The 26,201-nt window shown below is 47.6% G+C and overlaps 2 protein-coding genes across 3 annotated transcripts in view; one reads left to right on the top strand and one right to left on the bottom strand.

Moving 5' to 3' along the window:
* Nucleotides 1–16,695: 16,695 nt before the first annotated feature.
* LOC147349769 (uncharacterized) lies at nucleotides 16,696–18,141 on the bottom strand. Of its 2 annotated transcripts, none has more exons than XR_015150122.1 (2): nucleotides 17,776–17,913; nucleotides 16,696–17,486 (listed from the first exon to the last, which is right to left on the bottom strand). XR_015150122.1 is itself a non-coding variant. In XM_086364802.1 (2 exons), the coding sequence occupies exons 1-2, from the start codon at nucleotides 18,139–18,141 to the stop codon at nucleotides 17,324–17,326; spliced, it is 414 nt and encodes a 137-aa protein (XP_086220928.1). In that variant the 3' UTR covers nucleotides 16,696–17,323. The 2 variants fall into 2 exon arrangements, 1 of the variants encoding a protein (XP_086220928.1); XM_086364802.1 differs by having other exon boundaries at nucleotides 16,696–17,371; nucleotides 17,776–18,141.
* RGMA (repulsive guidance molecule BMP co-receptor a) overlaps nucleotides 18,021–26,201 on the top strand; it is a 49,887-nt gene continuing 41,706 nt past the window's right edge. The window contains exon 1 of the mRNA XM_086364801.1: nucleotides 18,021–18,153. Coding sequence (XP_086220927.1) covers nucleotides 18,140–18,153 — 14 coding nt within the window. The 5' untranslated portion in view covers nucleotides 18,021–18,139. The remainder of the gene's footprint in view (nucleotides 18,154–26,201) is intronic.

Below are 26,201 nucleotides of genomic sequence, written 5' to 3'. Positions count from 1 at the left end.
GCCCTGACAAATGGAGGTGAGAGCTTTTATAGACAGATTGAGGGGGAGAGATACATGCAGAAACCACAGTCAGCTCTGACAGTCATCTTCAGATTGGTCATCGGTGGTCTGACCAGCGTCATCTTGATTGTTGTAGGTACAGTTAGTCTTCAGTTCCAGCGTGGTTTGTGTCCATTCCTCTGAGGCCAGTTCTGGAAATTGTGGCAGCTTATGTCCTGGGTACAGTCTGGTCATCATGTAGGTAGCTTCTATCACCTGAGTTGCAGTATCTATAAGACAGCTCACTCGCTATGGCTCAGAGTATTATCTATAGCCCTTGAGAAAGAACTAAAGGTCCTTGACTAAGCTAAATGGCTTCATTATTATTATTTAGTCTCCTTTGACTGTTTTCCTTTGTTTCCGCATTTCTCACTTCTCTGATTAAACTTATTCTTTGACTAAAGTTTTCCACAAAGACCCGGCAGAGGACTCGGTGGGGGGCAAGGCCCAGAGGGTCCTGCTCCGTTTCAAGGAAGGTTGTTTGGTTTTTCTTTTTTTTTTTCCAGATGAAAAAAAGAAGTATGAAGGGAAGAGAGAATGGGGAGTTAGTAAGTAATAGGTACAGAGTTTGCGTTGCTGAAGATGAAAAAGCTCTGGCAAAGAACAGGTTGATGGTTGTACCATTAATCACAACCATTAGTTACTTCCGTGGCATTAATTCTGTGGCATTAATGCCTCAGAACTGAACATTCATAAATGGTAAGATGGTAAATTGTTATGTATAGTTTACCACAAAATTTTTAACAGAAAGAAATTAAAATGTTTAACAGAAAATATTGAGATCATTGCAGACTCACAAGCAGTTGTAAGAAATAATACAGAAAAGTCTCTTACACTTCACCCAATTTCTCCCATGGTAATATTTTTCAGTACAACTAGGATGCTACCACTAATACAATCTACACCCATCTTATTCAGATTTCTCAGTTTTACTCATACTTGTGTGCATGTATGGAGAAGGCAATGGCACCCCACTCCAGTACTCTTGCCTGGAAAAGCCCATGGATGGAGGAGCCTGGTAGGCTGCAGTCCATGGGGTCGCTAAGAGTCGGACACGACTGAGCAACTTCACTTTCACTTTTCACTTTCATGCATTGGAGAAGGAAATGGCAACCCACTCCAGTGTTCTTGCCTGGAGAATCCCAGGGACGGGGGAGCCTGGTGGGCTGCCGTCTATGGGGTCGCAGAGTCGGACACAACTGAAGCGACTTAGCAGCAGCAGCAGTGTGCATGTATGCATGTGTTAAAGATAAACAATTTTGTCCCCTCTGCAGGTTTGGGTATCCACCACTGCGGTCAAACTAACTACTCAACAGTTCAACCAAAAGTGTCCTTCATGGTGCCTTTTTATAATCACACCCACCTCCCTCCTGCTCTCCCCACCCCATCCCAAACCCCTGTCCTCCAAGGACAATGATAAAAAATGAAACAAAATGTTATCACTTGAAGAATGTTATATAAATGGAATTGTACATTCCTATCATCCATTCCTTCTTGGTTTGACCTTTTACCCTCAGTATCATTTCCTGGAGATTCATCTAATTTGTTACATCTCTCAATAGTTTGGTCCTTGTTGCTGCTGGATATTATTTCATGGTATAGATGTATCAGAGTTTGCTTAACCATTCCCCTATTGAATGATATCTGGAGTATGGAAGGACAGTTTTGAGGTATTACAATAAAACTGCTGTGAACCTTCATGTATAGGTTTTTGCATGAACATAATTGCTCAGGAGTGTACTTACTGGTTCCATGGTAATTGCATGCTAGGCTTTTTTAAGACACTGTCAAGCAATTTTCCAAAGTGTGTTTTCCAGAGTTCAGTTCAGTCACTCAGTCGTGTCTGACTCTTTGCAACTCCATGGTCTGCAGCACATCAGGCCTCCCTGTCCATCACCAACTCCCAAAGTTTACTCAAACTCATGTCCATTGAGTCAGTGATGCCATCCAACCATCTCATCCTCTGTCATCCCCTTCTCCTCCTGTCCTCAATCTTTCCGAGCATCAGAGTCTTTTCAGATGAGTCACCTCTTCACATCAGGTGGCCAAAATATTGGAGTTTCAGCTTCAGCATCAGTCCTTCCAATGAATATTCAGGACTGATTTCCTTTGGGATGGACTGGTTGGATCTCCTTGCAGTCCAAGGGACTCTCAAGAGTCTTCTCCAACACCATAGTTCAGAAGTATCAATTCTTCGGTGCTCAGCTTTCTTTATAGTCCAACTCTCACATCCATTTATGACTACCAGAAAAACCATAGCTTTGACTAGATGGACCTTTGTTGGTAAAGTAATGTCTCTGCTTTGAATATGCTGTCTAGGTTGGTCATAACTTTTCTTCCAAGGAGCAAGCATCATTTAATTTCATGGCTGCAGTCACCATCTGCAATATTTTGGAGCCCCCCAAAATAAAGTCTGTCACTGTTTCTACTTTTTCCCCATCTATTTGCTATGAAGTGATGGGACCGGATGCCATGATCTTAGTTTTCTGAATGTTGAGGTTTAAGCCAACTTTTTCACTCTGCTCTTTCACTTTCATCAAGAGGCTCTTTAGTTCTTCTTTGCTTTCTGCCATAAGGGTTTCCAGAGTTGGACCATTTTAAATTCTTACCAGCAACGGATGAATGATACAATTTGCCCACATCATCACCAGCATTTGATGTTGTCACTATTTTTTTATTTTAGCTACTCTGAATGGTGTGTAGTGGTGTCTCAGGGTGATTGCATTTCTCTTATGACTACTCATATTGACCTTCCTCACCTGGTGAATTGTTAAGCACCAGGGTGGTATGGCAAATAGGCAGTTTTGAAAGGTTTTTGTGGAAGTGGTTTCTATTGAACCTGACAAGGACCACTGCTGGCCTGAGCCAGGCCAGGAGCGTCAAGAGACAGAGATGGGTGGAGTAGGGGGTTACAGAGGAGCTTTAGGAAGCAAAGTTGGCCAAATATGGCCACGGGCGAAACAGGTCATGGCATCACTGAAAGAGAGGGAGGAATCCAGGGTAACTTCTAGGTTTCTAACTCAGATGGAGAAAAATTCAATCTGGAAATGAGTTTTGCCTGCCAGATATCCATGTAGCCCAAAGCATCTGGATATGAGCGCTAAAAGTCAGGGTCCAATCTGGGCTGAAGATACAGAATTGGAAACTCGGCGACCCCTCATCACTAAGATTACTGCGGGGAGGGGGCTGATGTTTTAAACGCTCTTCTACTGGGTTCCCTGTAGGCCACGTCCCCAGGTATCTGGGGCGCTGCCGGGGCCCCTGAAGACAAGCATTTTCCATACCACGTGACACGCCTCACGCACCTGAGTTTTTAACTTGTATTAATTTATAGGTTCGGCTATGATTTCACACATTCATTAACGAATTTTTATTTATAGATTTTTTTGTCCCAGTATGAGTACTTTTCAACCACATAATAAAAGTGCTAAACCCATGTGAAAGCGTGCAAAATGTTTAATCACTGAGAAGTGCCCATGACTTCCGGCCAGTTGGTCTTCCCAGGGTCAAGGGGTCTGGGCTCCAAAATACTGGCTTTCGGGTCCCCTGGGCATTCTTTTCCTGAAGGCAATCTGCCACCTGCTCTCCTTCCGGGGGGACTCCCCCCCGCCCCGCCGCACCCACCACCGCTCTTCTCGCCCGCCCCCAATTCCTCCGCGGGGAACAGGTGGCTCTTTGAACTCGAGAATCCCTCTCCCCAGCTGCCCGCTCGCGGAAAGCCACAGGCCCGAGGAAGGGCAGATCCCTTCCGAGCTGTGCCTGGACCACCTCAGGGGAGCTCTCCGCTGGGCCCTGCCCTGGTTGGTGGGTGGAGAGGGGACGACCCGCTCCGCACTAGTGCTGCCCGGCGCCTCTCCTTCCGAGCTTCCACCCAGCTGCAAGCTCTCCTTCGCAACTTTTAAGAAGATTTTTTTTTAATTACATTTCCCAAGCCCTTCTCATCTCCAAGTGGACAACACCCACACACCCTCTACCCCTACCCCCACCCCCAGGTACGCAGTAAGATAGCAAGGTAAGCCCCCAGGATGAGTAGAAATGCAAACCAAGCGGTCTCGGTGGGGACTCGGCGCCAGAGACCGAGCCTATTCATTTGTAAGACAGCTCTGGGGAGCGGGGCAGTCAGGGCCCCAAAACACATTGACGGTGGGTTCCAGTTTGCCTCTGGCATCTCATAAGGTTGCTGCTTAAACCTGATTCCAACGAAATGGAGGTTATCCTTGGGAGGGAGGGAAGGATGGAGAGAGAGAAAGGCGAGCTGGTCCTGTCCTGTTACCGAATCGCAATCACTGATCCTTCGAGACACAGAAGGCATAGGTCAAATCCAAGATCTTACTGCAGATCGCACGCGGAGTGGGGCGAGGATTGTTCTCTCAGGAATAGGAGACTGCCTTCTAGTCGCCTAATCATACCTCCAAAGTCTCCCGCCCTGAGAATTAGCATGGATGCAGTCACCGACAGCGATAAGGGGGCCCCACCTCCTGCCATGGCTCTGCATCCATGTAACTGATCATGCATATTTGCGGCTCTGGACCAAAAGCTCCTCCACGCATTTTTCATTTTTTTTTCTCCAACAATAGGGGAAATCATGAAGCTTTCTTTTTACTTACCTTTAGCCTCTTGCTTTATTTTTGGAGTTTTCTAAATTAAAAATTCAATGTCCAGACCCTGGTTATTTAAAAACAAGCAAGTTAACTTTGGCTGCATAAACTGGCCCCCTAAATAATTTCCCTGGAGGCCCCGAGGTTCCTAAAATGAATCCATCTGAGGAAGTCAGGAGATGGGGAGGAAGAGGAGAGAATTAGTAGTGGAGAAGATGTTGCCTGCATGTTGCCTCAGTTTGCTTTCCAGAATCTTCTCAAGCCTATGATCAGAGGACCTTCCTTGGTGCCAAGGTAACTTCTCTCCTGGGCTGAGTATGCCCACCCCCACCACAGTTGTACCAGCCCTGTGGTGTAGGCGAGGCTCCCCTGTTCTTGGTAGCACAGCCTCCTCCTTGGGGTGGTGCCAGAGGAGCCCCAGTTCCCACTGTGGGTAAAGAAACGCCTTCTTAGCATTTGAAGGGAGTTGGCATCATTCTTCTGGGGCTCACTGAAAAAAGTGTAGCAAGCTTCCCCTTTAGACAGAACGCCTGCGTACGTGCTAAGTCACTTTGGTCATGTCCCACTCTTTGTGACCCCGTGCACTGCAGCCCACCAGGCTCCTCTGCTCATGGGATTCTTCAGGCAGAATACTGGAGTAGGTTGCCATGCCCTCCTCCAGGGGCTCTTCCCCACCCAGGGATGGAACACTGGTCTCTTGGGTCTCCTGCATGGGCAGGTGGGTTCTTTACCACTAGTGCCACTCGGGGAGCCCTAAGACAGAACACATACCACAGTTACATGGAAAGCCCGCCACTGAAAGCAGCGGATCCAGTGATTTGGGGAGCTCACAGATATCAGAAAAAAAAGGGGAGGAGGGGAAACAAATATGTATTTGCTAACTTTTTATTTTATCAAGAAAGGGTTTTTTTGTGTTTTTTTTTTTTGACTGAAGTATTGTTGATTTACAGTACTATGTCTGTTTCAGGTATATAGCAAAGTGATTCAGTTATATATTTTTTCAGATTATTTTCCATAATAGGATATTACAAGATATTATTTTATTCCCTGTGTTATGTAGTAAATCCTGGTTTTATATCTATTTTATATATAGTAGTGTGTATCTGTCAATCCCCCCTTCCTAATTTATCTCTCCCCTGCCTTGCTTTCCCCTTTGGTAACCACAAGTTTGTTTTCTATGTCTGTGTGTCTGTTACTGTTCTCTAATAGATTCATTTGCACTTTTTAGGTTCCACATATAAGTGATATCATATAATATTTGTCTTTCTCTTACTTCACTCTAGGTCTAGCCATGTTGCTGAAAATGGCAAGGTTTCATCTTTTCTGATGGCTGAGTAATATTCCATGATATGTATGTGTGTGTGTGTATACAAATATATGTATATCAGTTCAATTCAGCTCAGTTCAGTCACTCAGTTGTGTCCGACTCTTTGCGACCCCATGGACTGCAGCATGCCAGGCCTCCCTGCCCATCACCAACTCCCAAAGTTTACTCAAACTCATGTCCATTGAGTCAGTGATGCCATCCAACCATCTCATCCTCTGTCGTCCGCTTCTCCTCCTGCCCTCAATCTTTCCCAGGATCGGGGTCTTTTCAAATGAGTCAGCTCTTTGCATCAGGTGGCCAAAGTATTGGAGTTTCAGCTTCAACATCAGTCCTTCCAATGAACACCCAGGACTGATCTCCTTTAGGATGGACTGGTTGGATCTCCTTGCAGTCCAAGGGACTCTCAAGACTCTTCTCCAAACTCTCAAGAGTCTTCTCTAACACCACAGTTCAAAAGCATCAATTCTTCGACACTCAGGTTTTTCCAACTCTCACATCCATATATAACTACTGGAAAAACCATAGACTTGACTAGACGGACCTTTGTTGGCAAAGTAATGTCCCTGCTTTTTAATATGCTGTCTAGGTTGGTCATAATTTTCCTTCCATACACACACACACACACACACATATCTCTCATGGAATGTGTGTGTGTGTGTGTGTGTGTATACACACAGTCCATAGGGTCACCTTTGGACGGTAGCCCTCCAGGCTCCTCTGTCCATGGGATTCTAGAGGCAAGAATACTGGAGTGGGTTGCCATGCTCTCCTCCAGGGGATCTTCCCAATCCAGGGATTGATCCTGAGTCTCCTATGTCTCCCGCATTGGCAGATGGGTTCTTTACCACTAGCACCACCTGGGAAGGCCTTACTTTACATTGAACCTCAAAAACATGTGCATCCAGGGGAAATCCCTGACAGTCCTGCGGGAAGGACTCTGCACTTCCAATGCAGGGGGTGCAGGTTTGATCCCTGGGAGGGGAACTGAGATCCCACATGCCCTAAGGCATGGCCAAAACATAAAATAAACCTTTAAAAAAAAGCGTATCCTTTGATTCTGTTATCTCACAAATGTGTTCCAGGAAATAATGGAGAATGTGCAGACTTTATGTTCAGTAAATATCCAACAGTAGGAAGCGGTTTAAATCAGTTATGGTCTGTGTAATGGAAGAATAGACGTTTAAATGATATGGGCTTTGTGTTGAAATAGACAGTGGTTCAAATTTTATTGTTTTAAAAGAGCTACAAACAATAAGCATACTTTTTTGTTTAGTTCAGTTCAGTTCAGTCACTCAGTCGTGTCCGACTCTTTTCAACCCCATGAATCGCAGCACACCAGGCCTCCCTGTCCATTATCACCAGCTCCCAGAGTTCACTCAAACTCATGTCCATCGAGTCAGTGATGCCATCCAGCCATCTCAGCCTCTGTCGTCCCCTTCTCCTCCTGCCCCCAACCCCTCCCAACATCAGTCTTTACCAATGAGTCAACTCTTCACATCAGGTGGCCAAAGTACTGGAGTTTCGGCTTTAGCATCATTCCTTCCAAAGAAATCCCAGGGCTGATCTCCTTCACAATGGACTGGTTGGATGTCCTTGCAGTCCAAGGGACTCTCAAGAGTCTTCTCCAACACCACAGTTCAAAAGCATCAATTCTTTGGCGCTCAGCTTTCTTCACAGTCCAACTCTCACATCCATACATGACCACAGGAAAAACCATAGCCTTGACTAGACGAACCTTTGTTAGCAAAGTAATGTCTCTGCTTTTGAATATGCTATCTAGGTTGGTCATAACTTTCCTTCCAAGGAGTAAGCGTCTTTTAATTTCATGGCTGCAGTCAGCATCTGCAGTGATTTTGGAGCCCAAAAAAATAAAGTCTGACACTCTTTCCACTGTTTCCCCATCTATTTCCCATGAAGTGATGGGACCAGATGCCATGATCTTCATTTTCTGAATATTGAGCTTTAAGCCAACTTTTTCACTCTCCACTTTCACTTTCATCAAGAGGCTTTTGAGTTCCTCTTCACTTTCTGTCATAAGGGTGGTGTCATCTGCATATATGAGGTTATTGATATTTCTTCCGGCAATCTTGATTCCAGCTTGTGCTTCTTCCAGCCCAGCGTCTCTCATGATGTACTCTGCATATAAGTTAAATAAACAGGGTGACAATATACAGCCTTGACGTACTCCTTTTCCTATTTGGAACCAGTCTGTTGATCCATGTCCAGTTCTAACTGTTGCTTCCTGACCTGCATATAGGTTTCTCAAGAGGCAGGTCAGGTGATCTGGTATTCCCATCTCTTTCAGAATTTTCCACAGTTAATTGTGATCCACACAGTCAAAGGCTTTGGCATAGTCAATAAAGCAGAAATAGATGTTTTTCTGGAACTCTCTTGCTTTTTTGATGATCCAGCGGATGTTGGCAATTTGATCTCTGTTTCCTCTGCCTTTTCTAAAACCAGCTTGAACATCAGGAAGTTCACGGTTCACATATTGCTGAAGCCCAACTTGGAGAATTTTGAGCATTACTTTACCAGCGTGTGAGATGAATGCAATTGTGCAGTAGTTTGAGCATTCTTTGGCATTGCCTTTCTTTGGGATTGGAATGAAAACTGACCTTTCCCAGTCCTGTGGCCACTGCTGAGTTTTCCAAATTTGCTGTCATATTGAGGGCAGCACTTTCACAGCATCATCTTTAAGGATTTGAAATAACTCAACTGGAATTCCATCACCTCCACTAGCTTTGTTCGTAGTGATGCTTTCTAAGGCCCACTTGACTTCACATTCCAGGATGTCTGGCTCTAGGTGAGTGATCATACCATCGTGATTATCTGGGTCGTGAAGATCTATTTTGTACAGTTCTTCCGTGTATTCTTGCCACCTCTTCTTAATATCTTCTGCTTCTATTAGGTCCATAGCATTTCTGTCCTTTATCGAGCCCATCTTTGCATGAAATATTCCCTTGGTATCTTTAATTTTCTTGAAGAGATCTCTAGTCTTTCCCATTCTGTTGTTTTCCTCTATTTCTTTGCATTGATCGCTGAGGAAGGCTTTCTTATCTCTTCTTGCTATTCTTTGGAACTCTGCATTCAGATGCTTATATCTTTCCTTTTCTCCTTTGCTTTTCGCTTCTCTTCTTTTCACAGCTATTTGTAAGGCCTCCCCAGACAGTCATTTTTCTTTTTTGCATTTCTTTTCCATGGGGATGGTCTTGATCCCTGTCTCCTGTTCAATGTCACGAATCTCAGTCCATAGTTCATCAGGCACTCTGTCTATCAGATCTAGTCCCTTAAATCTATTTCTCACTTCCACTGTATAATCATAAGGGATTTGATTTAGGTCATACCTGAATGGTCTACTGGTTTTCCCTACTTTCTTCAATTTCAGTCTGAATTTGGCGATAAGGAGTTCATGATCTGAGCCACAGTCAGCTCCGGGTCTTGTTTTTGTTGACTGTATAGAGCTTCTCCATCTTTGGCTGCAAAGAATATAATCAATCTGATTTCGGTGTTGACCATCTGGTGATGTCCATGTGTAGAGTCTTCTCTTGTGTTGTTGGACGAGGGTTTGCTTACTCATTGTTTTATTCAACAAATATTACTAAACAATTAAAGATCAAGATAGTTCCTTGCTCTTATATTACATTACATTTACTGGGGTGACAGAGTCTGGGGATTGGATAGCAATGAATAAATTAGTGAGAAAACTATCAATTGTGATAACTGCTATCAAGAGAATTAAAGTTGGTGACTTAATTAATGGGCTTCACTGGTGGCTCAAACGTTAAAGAATTCACCTGCAATGCAGAAGACCTAAGCTCGATCCCGGAGTCAAGAAGATCCCCTGGAGAACGAAATGGCTACCCACTCCAATATTCTTGCCTGGACAATCCCATGGACAGAGGAGCCTGGCAGGCTACAGTCTCTAGGGTCTCAAAGAGTGGGACATGCAGGACTTAATAAATGATGTTTCTGGCATTTTATACTGAGCTCTGAATAACAAAGAAGAGGAAGTGATGAGAGCACCCCAGGCACAGAAAACAGCTAATGCAAAGAAGGCCCTGGGGCAGAAGCAAGCTTTAGATGACTTGAATGGCTACAGCTGGGCCCTGCAGCTGAAGCAAAGTGTAAGAGGGCAGAGCAGTAGATGAGGTCAAAGACAGAGCAGGAGCTGGGTCTTGTGGGTTTGGTAAACCAGGGTAAGGAGCTGGGATTTGATTCTGTGTGCTGTGGGAAAGACATTGCAGGTCTCAAACAGGAGACACAATCTCGTTACTGTAGCTACACTTTACTCTGACTGCTGTGTGAGAATGGATTTGAATGCATGAGCAGAGGCAGAGAGCCTAGTCACGGGCTGCTGTGTTGGTTCAGCCAAGGCGTGAGGGTGGCCTGGACTAGGCTAGGAGGTGGAGAGGGAGAAAGTAGGTGCCGTCAGGACTGATTTTGGAGTTAGTACCAACAGGACTTGCTAATCGATGGCTGACTCCTGGAATTTCCCTCTTTCCTCCTGTTCCCATCAAATGCTTCCAGCTCTAATTCTGATCCTTTTCTACCAAGGTTCATGTATACTTCCTGCATTTGGGTTCTGTGGGATAACTTGGACCATAAACTAAATCTCCCTTTCCTCAAATCTAGCTCAAGCTGGTTTTCATTCCCTGCAACCTTGACTGAGGCCATCGAGCAATAAGAGGGGCACAGCAGTGGAAATAAGCAAAACTCTGAGAGATAAGGCAGCCTGTCCAATTAGGAACAGCAGAGCGAGGATTCAAACCCAGGTATTTGGAGCCCACAGCCAACACTTCCTTCTCTGTGCCATGTGCCAGACTGACATGGTGCTGCTAGCTGTTCACCAAATACCGCCAGTTGTCCACCAAAACTGAAGCTCCCTTGTTCCGTGGAAACAGAACAGCTGCCTAACTATATTAATTTCCCAGCCTCCCTTGCAGCTCGGAGTGGACCTGTGACTTCATCCAGTGGCACATTAGGAGAAATGATGATGCAAGCAGAAACCATTTATTTATGGCTTTGATTGTGCAAGTCACCAAAAGGCTCTGGGGGGCATGGAACAATGACTTGAAAATAACCTGAATCCCAGAATGCGCACATGGAGTCTGAAGCGCCCACCAGGACTGTGCGAGAAAACATATATAAATTTTATTCTTTAAGTCATATTATTGTTCAGTCTCTTGATTACAGAACTCCAGCCTTAGCCTAACTGATCTATATGTTTTTGAATGCCAGTGGCCTCTTCTGTTAAAAAATAATTTAACCCCATAAACAGTACCTCCAGACAATGGGAGATCCTTGAGGGTCCCTACTCCAATCTGTGTCTGAATTTTTCTTTTTTGTGGACTAGATTCAATACCTGGTGTGCTCTCAGGAGTGCCTTTAAAACCCAGTTTGGGTTGGAAAACAAAATCAACAAGACCTCCACGCATGAGGTAGAATTTCTTTTTCTTTTTTTTTTTAATGTACTATTGTTTATTTGTAAAAATATTTGAATTAAGTGTTGTATTCCTTGTTCTTTTTAAATGCTTAACAATTGATAACGCAAAGTTTAAAATCATGAAAGTGTTAGTCGCTCAGTCGTGTCCAACTCTTTGGGATCCCATGGGCTGTAGCCCACCAGGCTCCTCTGTCCATGGAGTTCTCCAGGCAAGAGTGCTGGAGTGGGTTGCCATTCCCTTCTCTAGGGGATCTTCCCGACCCAGGGATTGAACCTGGGTCTCCTACACTGGCAGGCAGATTCTTTACCATCTGAGCCACCAGGGACGCCCCAAATCATGAAATCTAATATTAATTCAGCTGGAAAAGAAATAGATTTTTAAATTAAGTTTATTCCAGGAGGGCCAGGTTCTGGGAGGGTCAAGAGATCTGGCTTTCACATGTTAATGAATCATTTTACTGAAGATGTTGGTGAGTTAGTCAGGGAGCAAGGTGAAAACCCCAGTTGATCAATGAGAATTTATTTATATCAGTCAAGGAGCTCCTCTCCAAAGGATCCAAATGTGAACACCATCCTAAGAGCCACAGGGATGGCTGTGACTCAGTTACATCCTGGGAAGCACATCTGAATATTTAAAGGAACCCAGCAATCTGGCTGCCCTTCCCCTTGGTTCACAAACTAACAAAGACTTCCAAAACCTACCAGAACAACATCCCATCAGCAGATCTTGCTCGGTGAACATCGAGTGCATGTGGCTGGAGTGATAGCACTACATATTTCTCCACCAGCCTTGGCAGTGCTGCCAAAAGTAGGGCCCAAGCTTGCTCTGTGGAGTTGTGGGCACTGACGTTTCCAGCTTAAACCTGAGCAGGAGAGGTGGAGGAGGATGGTCGGGAAAATGGGACACATTCTTAGTGGGAAATGCACTGTCTGGGGACTTGGACATGGATTCAGATCCTGACTATACCACGTGCTCATTCACTCATTGACTTCTCTGAATCTCAGTTGTTGATAAAATAAGAATATCTGCACCGTCTCAGAGGGTTGCTATGACAAAAAGCTATGACAAACCTAGACAGTGTATTAAAAGGCAGAGACATCACTTCGCCGAGAAAGATCTCCTCAGTCAAGGCTACGGTCTTCCCAGTGGTCATGTTTGGATGTGACACTTGTTGGACCATAAAGAAGGCTGAGCGCCAAAGAACTGATGCTTTTGAACTGTGGTGCTGGAGAAGACTCTTGAGTCCCTTGGACAACAAGAAGATACAACCAGTCAATCCTAAAGCATATCAACCCTGAGTGTGCATTGGAAGGACTGATGCTGAAGATGAAGCTCCAATACTTTGGCCACCTGATGTGAAGAACTGACTCACTGGAAAAGACCCTGATGTTGGGAAAGACTGAAAGTTGGAGAAGGGGACAACAGAGGACGAGATGGTTGGATGGCATCACCGACTCAGTAGACATGGGTTTGAGCAAACTCCAGGAGATAGTGAAGGGCAGGGAAGCTTGATGTGCTGCAGTCCATGGGGTTGCAGAGAGTCAGACACGACTTTGCAACTGAACAAAAGAGAGCACTATGAGGAGGAAGGAAGCATCTATAACACAGAATGTTCTGGCACAGTCAGCATTCAGTAAACAATAGCAAAACCAAACCCAAACTGATCCTGCCTTGAGACAAAGAAATTGGCAAGCCTTGCCCTTCTGGCCATGTCACCATGAGGAGCTGCAGTGCCAGCTGCTCCCCACTTCCCCCATTTCTGAACTGTCAAAACAAAACTGTCAAAAATAGGCTTCTGTGGATGCTGTTGTGGGGTGGGTGGCTATGCTCGCCCACCACATTCCAGCTGTTCTCCTGCAGCTGTGGCTGCCTGAACCCTCCAGCTCTCCTCCTGGCTAAATCAGTCAGAAAAGCCTGCTTTTTCCACCACCTTATTCCATTGTCCCAAGGCATGAAACGACAGTAAAGAGAGGTTTTGTTTTCTTTCTATTCCTGAGCTGATGGTGTTTGCTTACCTAACCAAAGAAAGAAAAAACAACCTTTATTTTGCCTTACTTTGGTCCTGACAGCGGTGGCTGAGACGGTAAAGAATCTGCCTGCAATGCAGGAGACCGGGGTTTGATCCCTGGGTCAGGAAAAGGAAACGGTTGCCCACATCAGTATTCTTTCCTGGAGAATTCCATGGACAGAGGAACCTGGCGGGCTATAGTCCTTGGGATCGCAGAGTCGGACACGACTGAGTGACTAACACACCATCAGGCAGCAGTGACTGGCCTGTGGGGAGAAAAGCTGCAGAGGAACAATGAACTAACTAGGGCTGCTTTTCTTACAGTGAGCGCAAGCACTGGGTTTTAGTTTAAACTTACGTACCTGCTGTCAAATATGGAAAACTAAGTGATTTTCTCTATGGAATTTTGGGGCTCCCCCCCATGCAAAGACAATGGTGATTGGCCCAATCGCCATCTACCCCCTCCCAAGTTTCTCATAACTTCCCAGTCTCTGTAATGAGAACTCACCCCATCTGACACCGACCTTGATACTCCTCTGTCATCCACTTCTGCAAAGCATTTGTGTCTTCTACAGCTCTGTACCTCCCAGTACAGTCTTAGCACCCTGGGTCATGCTCCCGACAATAATGTGTCAAGATTCACAGACTCTTCTGGGTGGTTGCCCAACTCTTATCTCTCCAAACCATCTTTCATTGACCTGCCTAAAGTGAAGCTTCACTTTTGTTATTTCTCTACTCAGTAACCTTCGTGGTTTCCTATTAGCCCTTCTGCAGCTGAGCTTCCCTACATGGTGGCCCTAACCTCCTTCTCCATCACATCTCTATTCCAGCCCATAAATTCCAACTAGACTTAACCATTCCTTATTGAACTTCCCACATTTTGCTATCTCCAGGACTTTATTCATGGGGCTCCCCCCAACCCTCCGCCTGGAACACTCTCCCTGCTCCCCTAACATCCAGACTAAAATCAAGTCCACCCATCGGAGACCATCTCCAATGACACCTCTTCCATAAAGACTTGTTCCCAATCCTTCCAACCAGTGATGAACCTACCTTCTAAATCCTATGACACTGTCCACCCCTTACCTTGTAGTGTCAACTCCAGAGAGTCTATAGCGACTTATGAGCAGCAGTCTGGTTGGAAGGGAAGGCCAGAGTCTGGCCTTAAAGCTGCATTTGCACAAACACTCTGTGTCACTATAATTATATGAGGACAGAAGCTGATGAAATGAGAAATGGAGCTGCTGAGGCTCCGCCCCCCGCAAACCCCAGCTACTGAGACTTCACTGCTCCGCCATCCTTTCTCCTGCTGGACTGCAAGTGTCTTACGGGCAGAGGCTGTGTTCCTCAAATAAGTGCCTGCTGCAGGGTCCAGCACAGAGCCAGCTGTAGAATAACTGCTTGACACAAAACGCACTGGGTTTATTAGAGCAGGCAATGCCTCTGGGATGCAACCCACCCCGTGCCGCTTCTTCAGGTCTATGCCAAATGAATTAAGTCCTCAGCATCCACTTCCTCCTTGTGTCTCACTGAAGCCAGGTGTGGGACAGCCAGTCCCTCTCTCTTTAAGAGGCTCCTATGACAGCTCCTGACCTGCTTCTCCTTTAAGCTTCACTTTTACTTTTGAACCTGAATTTACCCGGAAAATCATGATGGAGTGGTACTCAATCCAAAGTGACAGTCAAGGTGCCAGCCCTCAGTGGAGAGTCATGCCAGTTCACTTCACACTGCTTTGCCAGCTGGGAAGAAGCCTTAATCAGTTTCATTGGGAATTTACTTTCAGAGGGTGCGCTCTTTCCTACAGGTGCCACCGCTCACCAGAAACAGCTCCGTGCTCCACACCCCAGTAACACAGGGCTCCCTGCACTGGGGGGTGGCGCCTCCACCCAAAGGCACAAGCCTGATCAGCCTCACCCACACGGCACACTTCCCAGCAGACTAAGGCTCACTGTGGAAACCAGAAGCTTGTGCAAGGGACTTGGGTTGAGCATCCAGGGCTGTACCTATCCCTTGAAAACGAGAGAAAAGAAAAAAGTAGCCGAGAAGGGGTGAAAACCACACCCCTCTCATTTTCCTCTATAAATGTAAAGCCAGATTTTAACCTCTCCCAGCAACTCTGTACACGGAACAAGAGAGAAACTTACAGATATTAGTCTCAGGCTGCATTAGACCTTCACTCCCCTCTCCACCCCTTTTTTCATAATGGCTTTAATTTTTTTTAAACTCTTGGACCCAGGTTAGCCCATTTCCTGTTCATCTTTTTTAAGGAATTCAGATCCTTTGCAGTAAAGAAAGACAAGCATTCCCTGGAACTTGATATCAGGAGTGTTTTAGATGGTTGGTTGAGAGCATGTACATTTGTTCAGTTGCACCCTAAACACACCCCATGGCCTCATTTAAGTCTGACTGCTCGTGTGTGCATTGCGACTGCCTTTGCCTGGTTCCAACTTAATCAAGCACTGTAATGAGTAACATTCATATTCGTTGTTGCCTCCATAGGAGCCGGTGCTCATCAAGGTAAATAGCAGCTAGCTGTCTCCACGACCTTTGGTTAAGCTGAGGATTGTCTGTCCTCATCTAGACAGTGAAGTGTTTGTCCCCCAAGAAGGGAAAACCCTGCTGGGTCCTTTCCAAAGGTTTCATTTTAAAATGTTTCCACTTACAGATCTTTGTAAAAATGACAAGGGAGTTGGACAAGCAATAAGAAATTGTCTATTTGGGTGATAGTGATTCAGAGATTCTTGTGGCATGCCTGTCAAGTGCTAGGCACTGTAGTAAATGCTGGGGATGCAATGAGGACCCCAGTGGTCCAGACTCCTGCCCTCAGTGTGCTTACAGTCTGATGGGAGGACACACTATGTAAGGGTCATGCTGACCAGTGCATAACTGCGAAGTGAGATCACTATTAGGAAGGGAAACATGTGGTGCTGGAATAGCCATCCCTAAGGAGGAGAGGTTAGAGCTGAGTTGAAAGACAGAGGAAGGAAGAAATCAGTTTTCACCAACTGTTAGGGCTGGATCTCTCCCCCTCCGGCTCCCTCTCCCAACATCTAGCACAACTCCTCTATTTATAGGTGAGGAAACTGAGGCCCAGCAAAGCTAAAACTCTTGCCCAAGGTCAGAGCTAATTATAGAAACCAGCGATCCCAACACCCAATCTCTTCCTGCTAAATCACATGGATTTTATTTATATCCCAGCTATAGACTATCTCAATGCCAATAAAACACAGAACATAGAGTTCAAACCACATCCCTCAGGACCACAAGCATAAACAACGATCACGTTTTAATGTAGATAATACCTTTTTATTTTGCAAATCCAAAGAGGTCTCATCACATCCAAATCCAAAGACAGCTTGTTTTCTGTTAAAAAAAAAAAAAAAAAACAGCACCAAGGGCATCACCCCGTCTGAAATGCTCTGGCCAATTTCTCCAGCCGCGCAACGCTAACAGGGGCGTGAGCTGTGTGCTCCGGCTGACTTCAGGGCCCAGCTGCAGTTTCAGATTTTGCGGGCGATGGGGTGGCTCCTTGTGTGTCGCTGCAGGGATCCGGATCTTTCTCCGGATTCCGGAAGCCTCTGGGGAATTTATCGCAGCTGAAGTGGCCGTGTTCTCGCCAGTGTGTGCGTGCGCCGCGCGGTGAAACATTTCTTTTGAAAAGCCCGTGAGAATCCACTTGCAATCCGCGCGTGTGCGGGTAAAAGGGCAGAGCAAGGAGGAGAAAGACCCGCAGCGGAGCACACCCCGACCCGAGGTGACCGCTGGGGAGCGGCTGCAAGGTGGAGGGGACGTAATATAGTCGTCTTTATTCTCTAGATATGCCTCAGCTTTGTACGCAACAATGTATTCGTGCATTACACATTTAACATACGTGTGTTGGTTTTCCAACAGAAGAGTCTTAAACATCTCAGTCTGCAACAAAGGTGTGTCTCTGGAGACAGCAGCGGCATTTCTCCTGGAAGCGAAGGTCTATTCCAGAAACCTCAGAGCAACTGCCCCCGACCCCGCCCCGGTCCCTGACCCTTGGACCACCTTGGAAAGGATGATGGAAACGTGCTCTCCCGGGCATCCTAGAGGGAGATTAGGAAACTTGGAGGCGCCTCGAGGGTCGCCGCACTTGTCGCCCGCTCCCCCCTGACCCGGGCGCGGTTTAGGGAAGTCTCCATTTGCAGCGTGCGCACCCCCAGCCCACCCCTCAACCGGTGCTGATGCGGGAAGGTGCGGCCGCGGAGGACAGGGCAATCTGAGTCCGCACCTCCGCCTCCTCTCCCGCCCCCTCCCCGCCGGCCCCGCCCGCCTCGCCCCCCGCCCGCGCCCTGGGCGCCCGGCCCACCCTCTCCCCTCCGCGCGCAAACGAACCTCGCGACGCCGAGCGCTCGGCGGCGGCGGCGGCGGCGGCGGCGGGCGGGGGCCGGGCGAGGGAGGGGGCTGGCCCGAGCAGCCCGACTCGGCAGTTGTCTCCCGAGCGCCGGCTGCGCCTCCCGAGCCTCTGGGCTGGGGAAGCACTCGCGGTTCGCTCTCGGGCCGGCTCCTCCAGGCGCTCGCAGGCATGCAGCCCGGGAGCAGGCGGCGCGCCCCGGGCCGCTGCTGAAACGGCCGGGGTGGCGGGGACCAGCGCCTGCCGAGCCCCTCCCACCTTGCCCCGGGGCCGAGAGCGGCGCCCCGGCACCCCCTCTTCTCCCGCCGCCCGGCCAGCGCCACCCCCCGCGGGCTGCAGGGGCTCATGCAGCCGCCAAGGTAAGCGCGCGCCGGGAGCCTAACCAACCCGGCTCTGACAGCCCCGAGGCGCCGCCGCCGCCACTTGCCCGGGCCACCGCACCGCTTTGGTTCCCCACCTCTCCCCCCGCTCCAACCCTGCGTCTCATCTTGCTTTCATCTTGCCCAGATTTGGAGCTTTGCTGCGACTCGATCGCTTGAGCTCTTGGCAGCAGTAAAGTTTTTGTGGTTTGGTATTTGTTCTTTTTTTTTCCCTAAAATGCTCTTCCTCGGCAGCCCGCAGCGCGCGCGGTTGGGCACACCCGGCGACCGTCTGTACCACTGTGCGCGTGCTGGGAGCTCCGTTTCTCCCGCGCTGCCACCTCCTCCTCGGGCGGCCCTTCCGATCGGCCCGCGGGGCCTGAGACCGAGCGGGCCACCCGGCCGTCCCGCCGTGAGCCTTCACTGGCCGGACTCGCCCGGGCCGCGTACCCCTGCCCTGCGCCAGGCTACCTAGTTAGAGCCGCGGCTCGAGTGCCGGCCCCGGGGGCATCGACGCTGCGCTCCGTGTGGGCTCGGGTCCGAGTGGTCCCTTGCCTGGAAGGGCAGGTGCGCAGGAAGATGAGGGGCTTGGGCTGAGTGCTTAAGGAGTAGGATCCCGGGGGGCCCTGGTGTTCCTAAGCGGACAGGTGGACCCGGCGAGCTCCGAGCAGAGAAGGCTCCGCGCGTGGTTCGAGCCGTGGCCCATCCCAGCGGAAGCGCTGGGGCAGGGGAACAGGTGTACCCAGGGGGAGGGCCGATGAAGGGGGCGCCCCCGTGCAATTCTTGATTGCAGCCTGTTAATGTGATTGCGTTAGATTTGCTCGGACGTAGAGTCAATTCCCCCAGATTTAGGTTGTTTTTTTTTTTTTTTTTTTTTCTGATGGGAGCCTGCGAGCTGCTATTATGTGATGTGGTTTCGGAAGGCGTCGGATTGTATTTATTTTTATAAATCGGGTGTCTTGCGGACGGATTAGGGGACATCGCGCCATCTAGCGGAAATGATGAGCAGCGCGTTTCTTTTAGGCGTCGAAGTTGAATGTTCTCAAAGTGGGAGACTCGGGGCGTCTCTCTGGGCGGCAGGAGCTAACCCAGGGACGAGTTTTCCCCGCTGTATTTATTTACCTTCCGGCGGAGCTGAAGCGCAGCGGCGACAGAGCTCCGCGCGCCCAGCTCACGGGTCAGAATTGCAGGTCGCACTGAGTGTGGCAGGCTTTCACCTGGAGAAGATCCATCACCTTCTCCTTCTGGCTTTAGGGTCCTCTCTCACAAGCACAGGGCTTCCCAGGTGGCTCAGTAGTAAAGAATCCACCTGCCAACGCTGGAGGCGCACGAGACATGAGTTCCATCCCTAGGTGGGCAAGATCCCCTGGAGGAGGAAATGGCAACCCACTTCAGTATTGTTGCCTGGACAATTCCCTGGACAGAGGAGCCTGGCGAGCTAGAGTACGTGGGGTTGCAAAGCGTGGGACATGACTTGGCGACTGAGCACACAGCACAGACATGACCTAGAATGTCACCAGAGTGAGCCTGCGCATGTTCTCTGGACACGTGTCGCAGAAATTGGCAAAACCTGTGCACAGACTGTGATCTTCTCCTGTGCATCACAGACATGAATGATTTGTCAGGGGAGTCTTGAGCCCTAACCCCCTAGAAAAGAAGTGGGCTGTGCTCTGGAGGGCAGCTGAAGGAGAACTGGAAAAGAGTCTGGCACAAATCCATCCAGGAGAGGTATAATATACAAAAATGGCTTTTTTTTTTTTTTTTGCCCAGAGACTTCCTGCTGTTCCACTACCAGGGCAGGCAACAAGCAGGCCTCCCTTATAAGGGACACGATCGCCAATTAGCAACTGGGGCAGACTTTGTTGGATGGCAAACAGAGCGGACAAAGGCTGTGGGTGGGGCACCCACACAGCCAGGCGGGCTCCACCGTCTGCCGGAGCCTGGTTTTTGCTGCCACCTTCCAGGGCAGATGATATTAGCAATGCGCTGGACTCTCCCTGTTCTGAAGAGTCAGCTGGTTCCTTGTAGAGCGGTGTGGTGCTCTCCTTGTGGGAAGGGTCCTTGCCCCCTCGAGAGCCTCTGAGCTGTGGTGGTGGTGAGGGAGGTCCCCAGCATCCTTTTTTCAATAACCCTGCTCCCACCCTTTCCCTCTCAGGTGGCAGACAGGGGCCTATGCTCTGAGCAAACATTCCAAACGAGAGGCGGCTTCTCCGCCCACTCCCCACGCTATCGCAAACTGTGTCCCCCTTTGCGGGTGTTTAGTTAATAACTAGATTTAGGACAAAAAGGGTCTTGCCGTAACCTGGCATCTTATTCAAAGAGGGCTTCTGTGATCTTCGCTAGGAAACCTCTGTCTGCTTTCTCTCCTTCCAAGCGTCTCTGAGGCCTGATTCAATCCCTCCCCAGTGTGTGTAATAATACACAGCGGAGGATGAGAAGCCCCTAGTTCACATGCCCCTTGACTTGGCTGTTAAACCAGCCCGTGGGGGCCAGATAGAGGAGTCCTTAGGTGAGGAGATACGAAACAAAATGATTAGGCACGGAGCGTTCCTAACACAGGGATGGGGCGGCGGGGTCTCAAGTCACTCTCACAGTGATGCTGGCTGCTTCTAGGGATGCGGTCAGGAAGAGGTACTGGCATTTCCGCCTCTCAAAACTGATGCCTAGCGAGGTGGAGAGGTGGAGCCAAGGTTCTGCAAGTTTAAAGGGCTTTTTTCCCTTCAGCCTTGCTACCAAGCGAATTAAGCTCAAGCACTTGCTTTTGCCAAGTGTGGCCCCCAAATTAAGTCATGTCTTAGAGGGGTACTCTCTCCCAAAGTCTGCCGCCCAGGAAGAGAGGCAGGATATACCCAAATGAAACTGAGCTTGAACAGAGTGCAGGCTTATTGCCACCTCTTCCGTGAAACGAAAGGGCACCCCTCCTTAAAGATCACTGTTCTAGAATTTGACTTATAACATCAACTGTAAGTTCACCCAACTTTTAAGTGTCTGCAGTATCCTTGTGGCTCTCCAGGAGAATGGCTTTGCTTTTCAAACAACATTCATTATTCATTCAACAAACTTAACAGAGACTTAACTTGAAGAGGGGAGATCCAGCCTTTCAGATGACAGGCCTCTCCTTTCCTCCTTTTGACTGAGTGACAGTTTCAGCCTGCCTTCCCTTAGCAACGTTGCTCTGAAGAGCGATGAACAGGACGGTGGAAAAAATTTAAGGACTGCCTTGCCCAAGTGTGCAGACAAAGTCAGTCAGAAGTCAGTTTCCTTGGTGAAAAAATGAACATCTTTTAAAAGGATGACAGTTTCTTAGCCAGATCTGACCCATAAGGACAAAATGCGATATCACATTAGAGCCTAAGGATCAGGAGGCAAGAATGCCCACTGAGGTGTGAAACTTTATAATTCTAAGGGCTGGAGGAAAAAAATTTTGTGATTTGGGCAGAAATTGGGAAAAAAATGCCAAATGCAAATATCTTACAGCCCCCTTTGAAAGATTTAAGAATTTGTCTCTGTGGCTTAGAGGGTAAAGAATCTGCCCACAATGTGAGAGACTCAGGTTTGATCCCTGGATTGGCAAGATCCCCTGGAGAAGGGAATGACTGCCCACTCCAGTATTCTTTCCTGGAGAATTCCATGGACAGAGGAGCCTGAGGGGTCTACAGTCCGCAGGGTCACAGAGAGTCGGACATGATTAAATAGCTGACAGTTTCATCAATTCTGCAGCCGTTTTGGAGAAGGAAATGACAACCCATTCCAGTATTCTTGCCTGGATAATCCCATGGACAGAGGAGCCTGGTGGGCTCCAGTCCATGGAGTTGCAAGAGTCGGACATGACTTAGCAACTAAACCACCACCAAAAGATTAAAAGTCACTGCTACTAGACAAACATAAATGCATGCTACATACCTTATAAAATTATTATATCCAGATTTACTACAGTAAAGAATGAAAGTGCTGCAGACACTGTTTATGCAGAAAACTATGATAAAATTGCCAGTTGAGTTTACTTTTCTTTTTTCGATTGTTTTGTTTAAAGCAACACTCCAAGATGAAGAGCTTTCAGGAATCAGGATCCTGGGTTTGTCAGTCTGAAAATCTGGCAGAAACTTGAAAACAAAAGATTCCGTCAACAATCTGGTAAAACAGCCAAGTCTTTTAGATTCTGTGTCCTTCACAGGACACGCAGCGGGATGAGCGTATATGAGTACCAGTGCCCTACAGCTTGTTCACTTCTAGCTCACTAGGGCGTCTTCTGGGCTTCCCAGGTGGTACTAGTGGTAAAGAAGCCACCTGTCAATGCAGGAGACAAAAGAGACTGGAGTTCAATCCCTGGGTTGGGACGATCTCCTGGGGGAGGGCATGGTAACCCACTCCTGTATTCTTGCCTGGAGAATCCCACGGACAGAGTAGCCTGGCGGGCCGCAGTCCCTGGAGTTGCAAATAGTGGGACACGACTGAGCGACTGAGCACGCCTGCACGCATAGGAACAAATCCGCTGGGCTGCTGAGGGTTTAGCTAAGCTACCCCGTGGTATCGCTGCCTCCGCATCTGTTTTGTTTGGTCAGGAGGCCTGAGGGGAGCTTAAATTGACACCAGCCCCCTCATGCAAGTGCATGCCCTAAATAACAGCCAGGGGTCATGGTCATGATCCACAGTCTCTCCTTCTCCCCAGGACCCACCGCTTGTGCCCCGCTTAGCTGAGACCCCCTTCAGGGTCACCAGAAGCCCACATTTTTGGTTTGAATTGACCAATCTGGCCTTAGGTCAGGAACCCCAGCACCCTCTACCCACGGCCCCTAAAGGCGTGTGGCCTGAGTCCTGTCTCTCTGTTCGCCCTTGGCCGTGACCTCCCTGTGTGGCCCCCTGAGGTACACCAGGTCCGTCCTGCAGGACCTGTGAGTGGCCCACGTCCTTATTTCAGTTTGTCCCATGGTCTACAGGTGAACTGTGGCTTCCCACCCGGCAGCCGGTGCTCCACCGACAGTGGAAACCCTGCGTCAGAGTGGGGATTTGACAGGTCCTCGCACAAAAGCACGTGGGGATGCAAGTTTCATTCACAGAGTTGTAACAGCTACCAGGTTTCCTCAAAACAATGGGTACCTTGAAGAGAGTGAGAATTCATGTTTGTTTGGAAGTTTGGGTACATAACTTTCATTTGTGTGCTGTGCTGTGCTTAGTCACTCAGTCGTGTCCGACCCTTTGCGACCCCATGGACTGTAGCCCACCAGGTTCCTCTGTCCATGGGATTCTCCATGGAAGAGCACTGGAGTGGGTTGCCATGCCCTCCTCCAGGGGATCTTCCCAGTCCAGGGATCAAACCCAGGTCTCCCTTATTGCAGGTGGATTCTTTACCGTCTGAGCCACATTTAATTCAATATCCTTTATGGAAAAGAGGTAAAATATAAATAATAAATAGATTTTTAATACAACTGTGTTTTCTCACATGGGCTTCCATTTATGCAAGCACAAAGAAATACAGAGCTTATAGGAGTTCCCGGGTGGTCTTGTGGTTAGGATCTGGCATTTTCACTGCTGTGGTCCAGGTTCAATCCCTGGTCAAGGAACTGAGATCCTGCAACCTTCGTGGTGTGGCCAAAATTTAAAAATGGAAACTGTAGAGCTTGAGGACTGGCTTACCTGTAGACGTGAGGAGGTCCGTAATCGCTTCCCACAGGTCCAGACCTGCTAATAACCCCTCACTGCTAGGTTTGGTAGGTCATTTCTGCCACAGAACAAGGAGTTCATGGGAGCTTGTGTCCTTGGGTATCTCAAGGTCATATGGTAAGGAAAAGCTTGACACGACCCTCTTCAGACATGTGGTGAGGTTGTACATTGCTTTGATTTTTCTCTGCTGAGAGCATTTTGATAGAGGAGATTCCTAAACTCCAAGCATCTGGTTTCTTCATGAGCAAATAGATGCTATTGGCAGAGTCTGCTGACTTCAGGGGTGCATTGCTAGGGAACGTATTGCTCCCTACATGTACACACCTGGGCCAAGAGTCAATGAGGGTAAAGCAAACCCAAGCCAAGATGACACCGAAACCGAACCAAGATGGCATCCAAGTCTTCCCGTTCTGGGTCAGTGACCAATTTCTAGATGGAAGCCCATCTGATTTTGAATTTAAGACAGACTCTGAATGGCTTGAAGTCTGAAGGGACTCCAATGAATTGATATGGTAGATAGCATTCCCTAAACATCTTTTTGTGTAATATTTACCTGTCGGTCAGAGGCTGTCAGCTTCCCAGGTGGCTCAAGTGGTAAAGAACCCTCCTGCCAATGCAGGCGATGCAGCCAGGAGATGAGGGTTCAATCCCTGGATCAGGAAAGATCCCCTGGAGGAATAAATGGCAACCCACTCCAGTATTCTTGCCTGGAGAATTCCATGGACAGAGGAGCCTGGCGGGCAACAGTCCAAAGGGTCTCAAAGAATCAGACACGACTTAGCAACGGAGCATAACACACAGAGGCTCTTAAGCCCAGGTAAGTGCTCTATGAAAACTCAATGAAAACTTGACCTAAAAATACCTAAAAGAAAGAAAAAAAAATTCTCTATTTCAACTTCCTAAGTTTTTGTGGGGATACAGTAGGGGAGATGGTTCAGGAAATTTTTTCTTTTCTTAAAATATTTTAATATCTTTGTTTATGGAAAACAGTATATCTCTAAACATATGCACATCTCTAATCATGAGCCATCATTATATATATGGAGCATATTATTTGACTAACAGGAAAAAGTAAACCCTGGTGAGAATGAGAAATAACTATGATTTGGTGGGAAATACACTGGACTTGGCCCCACAAGACCTGGGTTTGAACCTCTCCCTGCCATTTATATTCTCAGTGACCTTGGACAAGTCACTTAATCTCCCTGAGTCTCAGTCTCCTCATTTTGACACAGCTGTGTCCATCACTTTGTTGAAATGACCCTACAGTTACGTGAGAGACTTTGTCTTATAGTGGTTGCTCAACAAAACTTGAGTATAACTGATAATGCACTTAGAACCCACCCAGAGGTCAAGGTTATCTAAAAGTCCTTGGGGACTAATTCAGAAAGATAACATGTACCCCAATATTCATGGCAGCATTACTTACAAGTTGCCAAGATGTCAAAGCATCATCTGCAGCAACACAGACAGAGTTGGGGGGCGTTATGCTAAGGGAAGTACATCAGACAGAGAAAGACAAATACTGCATGATACCACTTATATGTGGAAGTTTAAAGATACAACAGACTAGTGAATATAACAAAAGAAGAAGCAGCAGACTCACAGGCATAGAGAACAAACCTGTGGTTGGCAGTGGGGCTGGGGGAGTGGGAGGGACAAAGCATTGGGTGTGAGATGGGCTGTAAGGATGTGTTTATGCAACATGGGAAATAGAGCCAATATTTTGTAATAATTGTAAATGGAGTGTGACCTTTAAAAATTATATAAAAAGTAATTTTTTAATTTAAAAAACAAAATAAAAGTCCTTGGGGGAATTCTGAGGATTTCTCCCCAATTCCCACAGGTCTAAAGGCTTGTAACCTATAGTAGATACTTTGTTACCATCAAAACAATGGTTCTTGTTGGTAATATAAGAATGCTGCTGCTGCTGCTAAGTCACTTAAGTCGTGTCCGACTCTGTGCGACCCCACAAACGGCAACCCACCAGGCTCCCCCGTCCCTGGGATTGTCCAGGCAAGAACTGACATTGGCAATTACTTATCGACACTTACGCTATTCCTAGCTGTTCTAAGTGGTCTATCACTGTGTTAACTCATTTAATCTTCACAATAACCCTATGAGGCAGCCAAAGTATATCCCCATTTTTCAGTTGGGGATAACTGAGCTTTAGAGTATCTGTTCAGACTTTGTGTTCTTGGCCAGCGTGCTATACTGACTCTCTAATGTAAAAGTGAAAACATTCCGTCAGCCTCCAACAAATTAAAAAAAGAAAACCATGGTGGTAGAGAAAATGTCACATAAAGCAATAGATTGATTTTTTCCTAGATTGGCACCCTTCTCCGCCACCCATCAGCTGGGGATCTTCTTTATTTCAGCTTTGCATT

The sequence above is a fragment of the Bos grunniens genome, chromosome 21, assembly GCF_055505025.1.
Source record: "Bos grunniens cultivar Pamir isolate PY7600 chromosome 21, Bosgru_T2T1.0, whole genome shotgun sequence".
Lineage (NCBI taxonomy): Eukaryota > Metazoa > Chordata > Mammalia > Artiodactyla > Bovidae > Bos > Bos grunniens.
Note: the sequence above shows the minus strand (reverse complement) of the source record. Positions and strands in the feature narration are given on the sequence as shown.

What these genes read in the sequence shown, in the direction of transcription:
- LOC147349769 (XM_086364802.1), bottom strand. Translation starts at nt 18,141, where the DNA reads ATGAGCCCCTGCAGCCCGCGGGGGGTGGCGCTGGCCGGGCGGCGGGAG. An exon ending in CGAGCGCTCGGCGTCGCGAG is followed by an intron (nt 17,372 to 17,775) that starts GTTCGTTTGCGC and finishes CTTCGCTTCCAG; the next exon opens with GAGAAATGCCGCTGCTGTCT.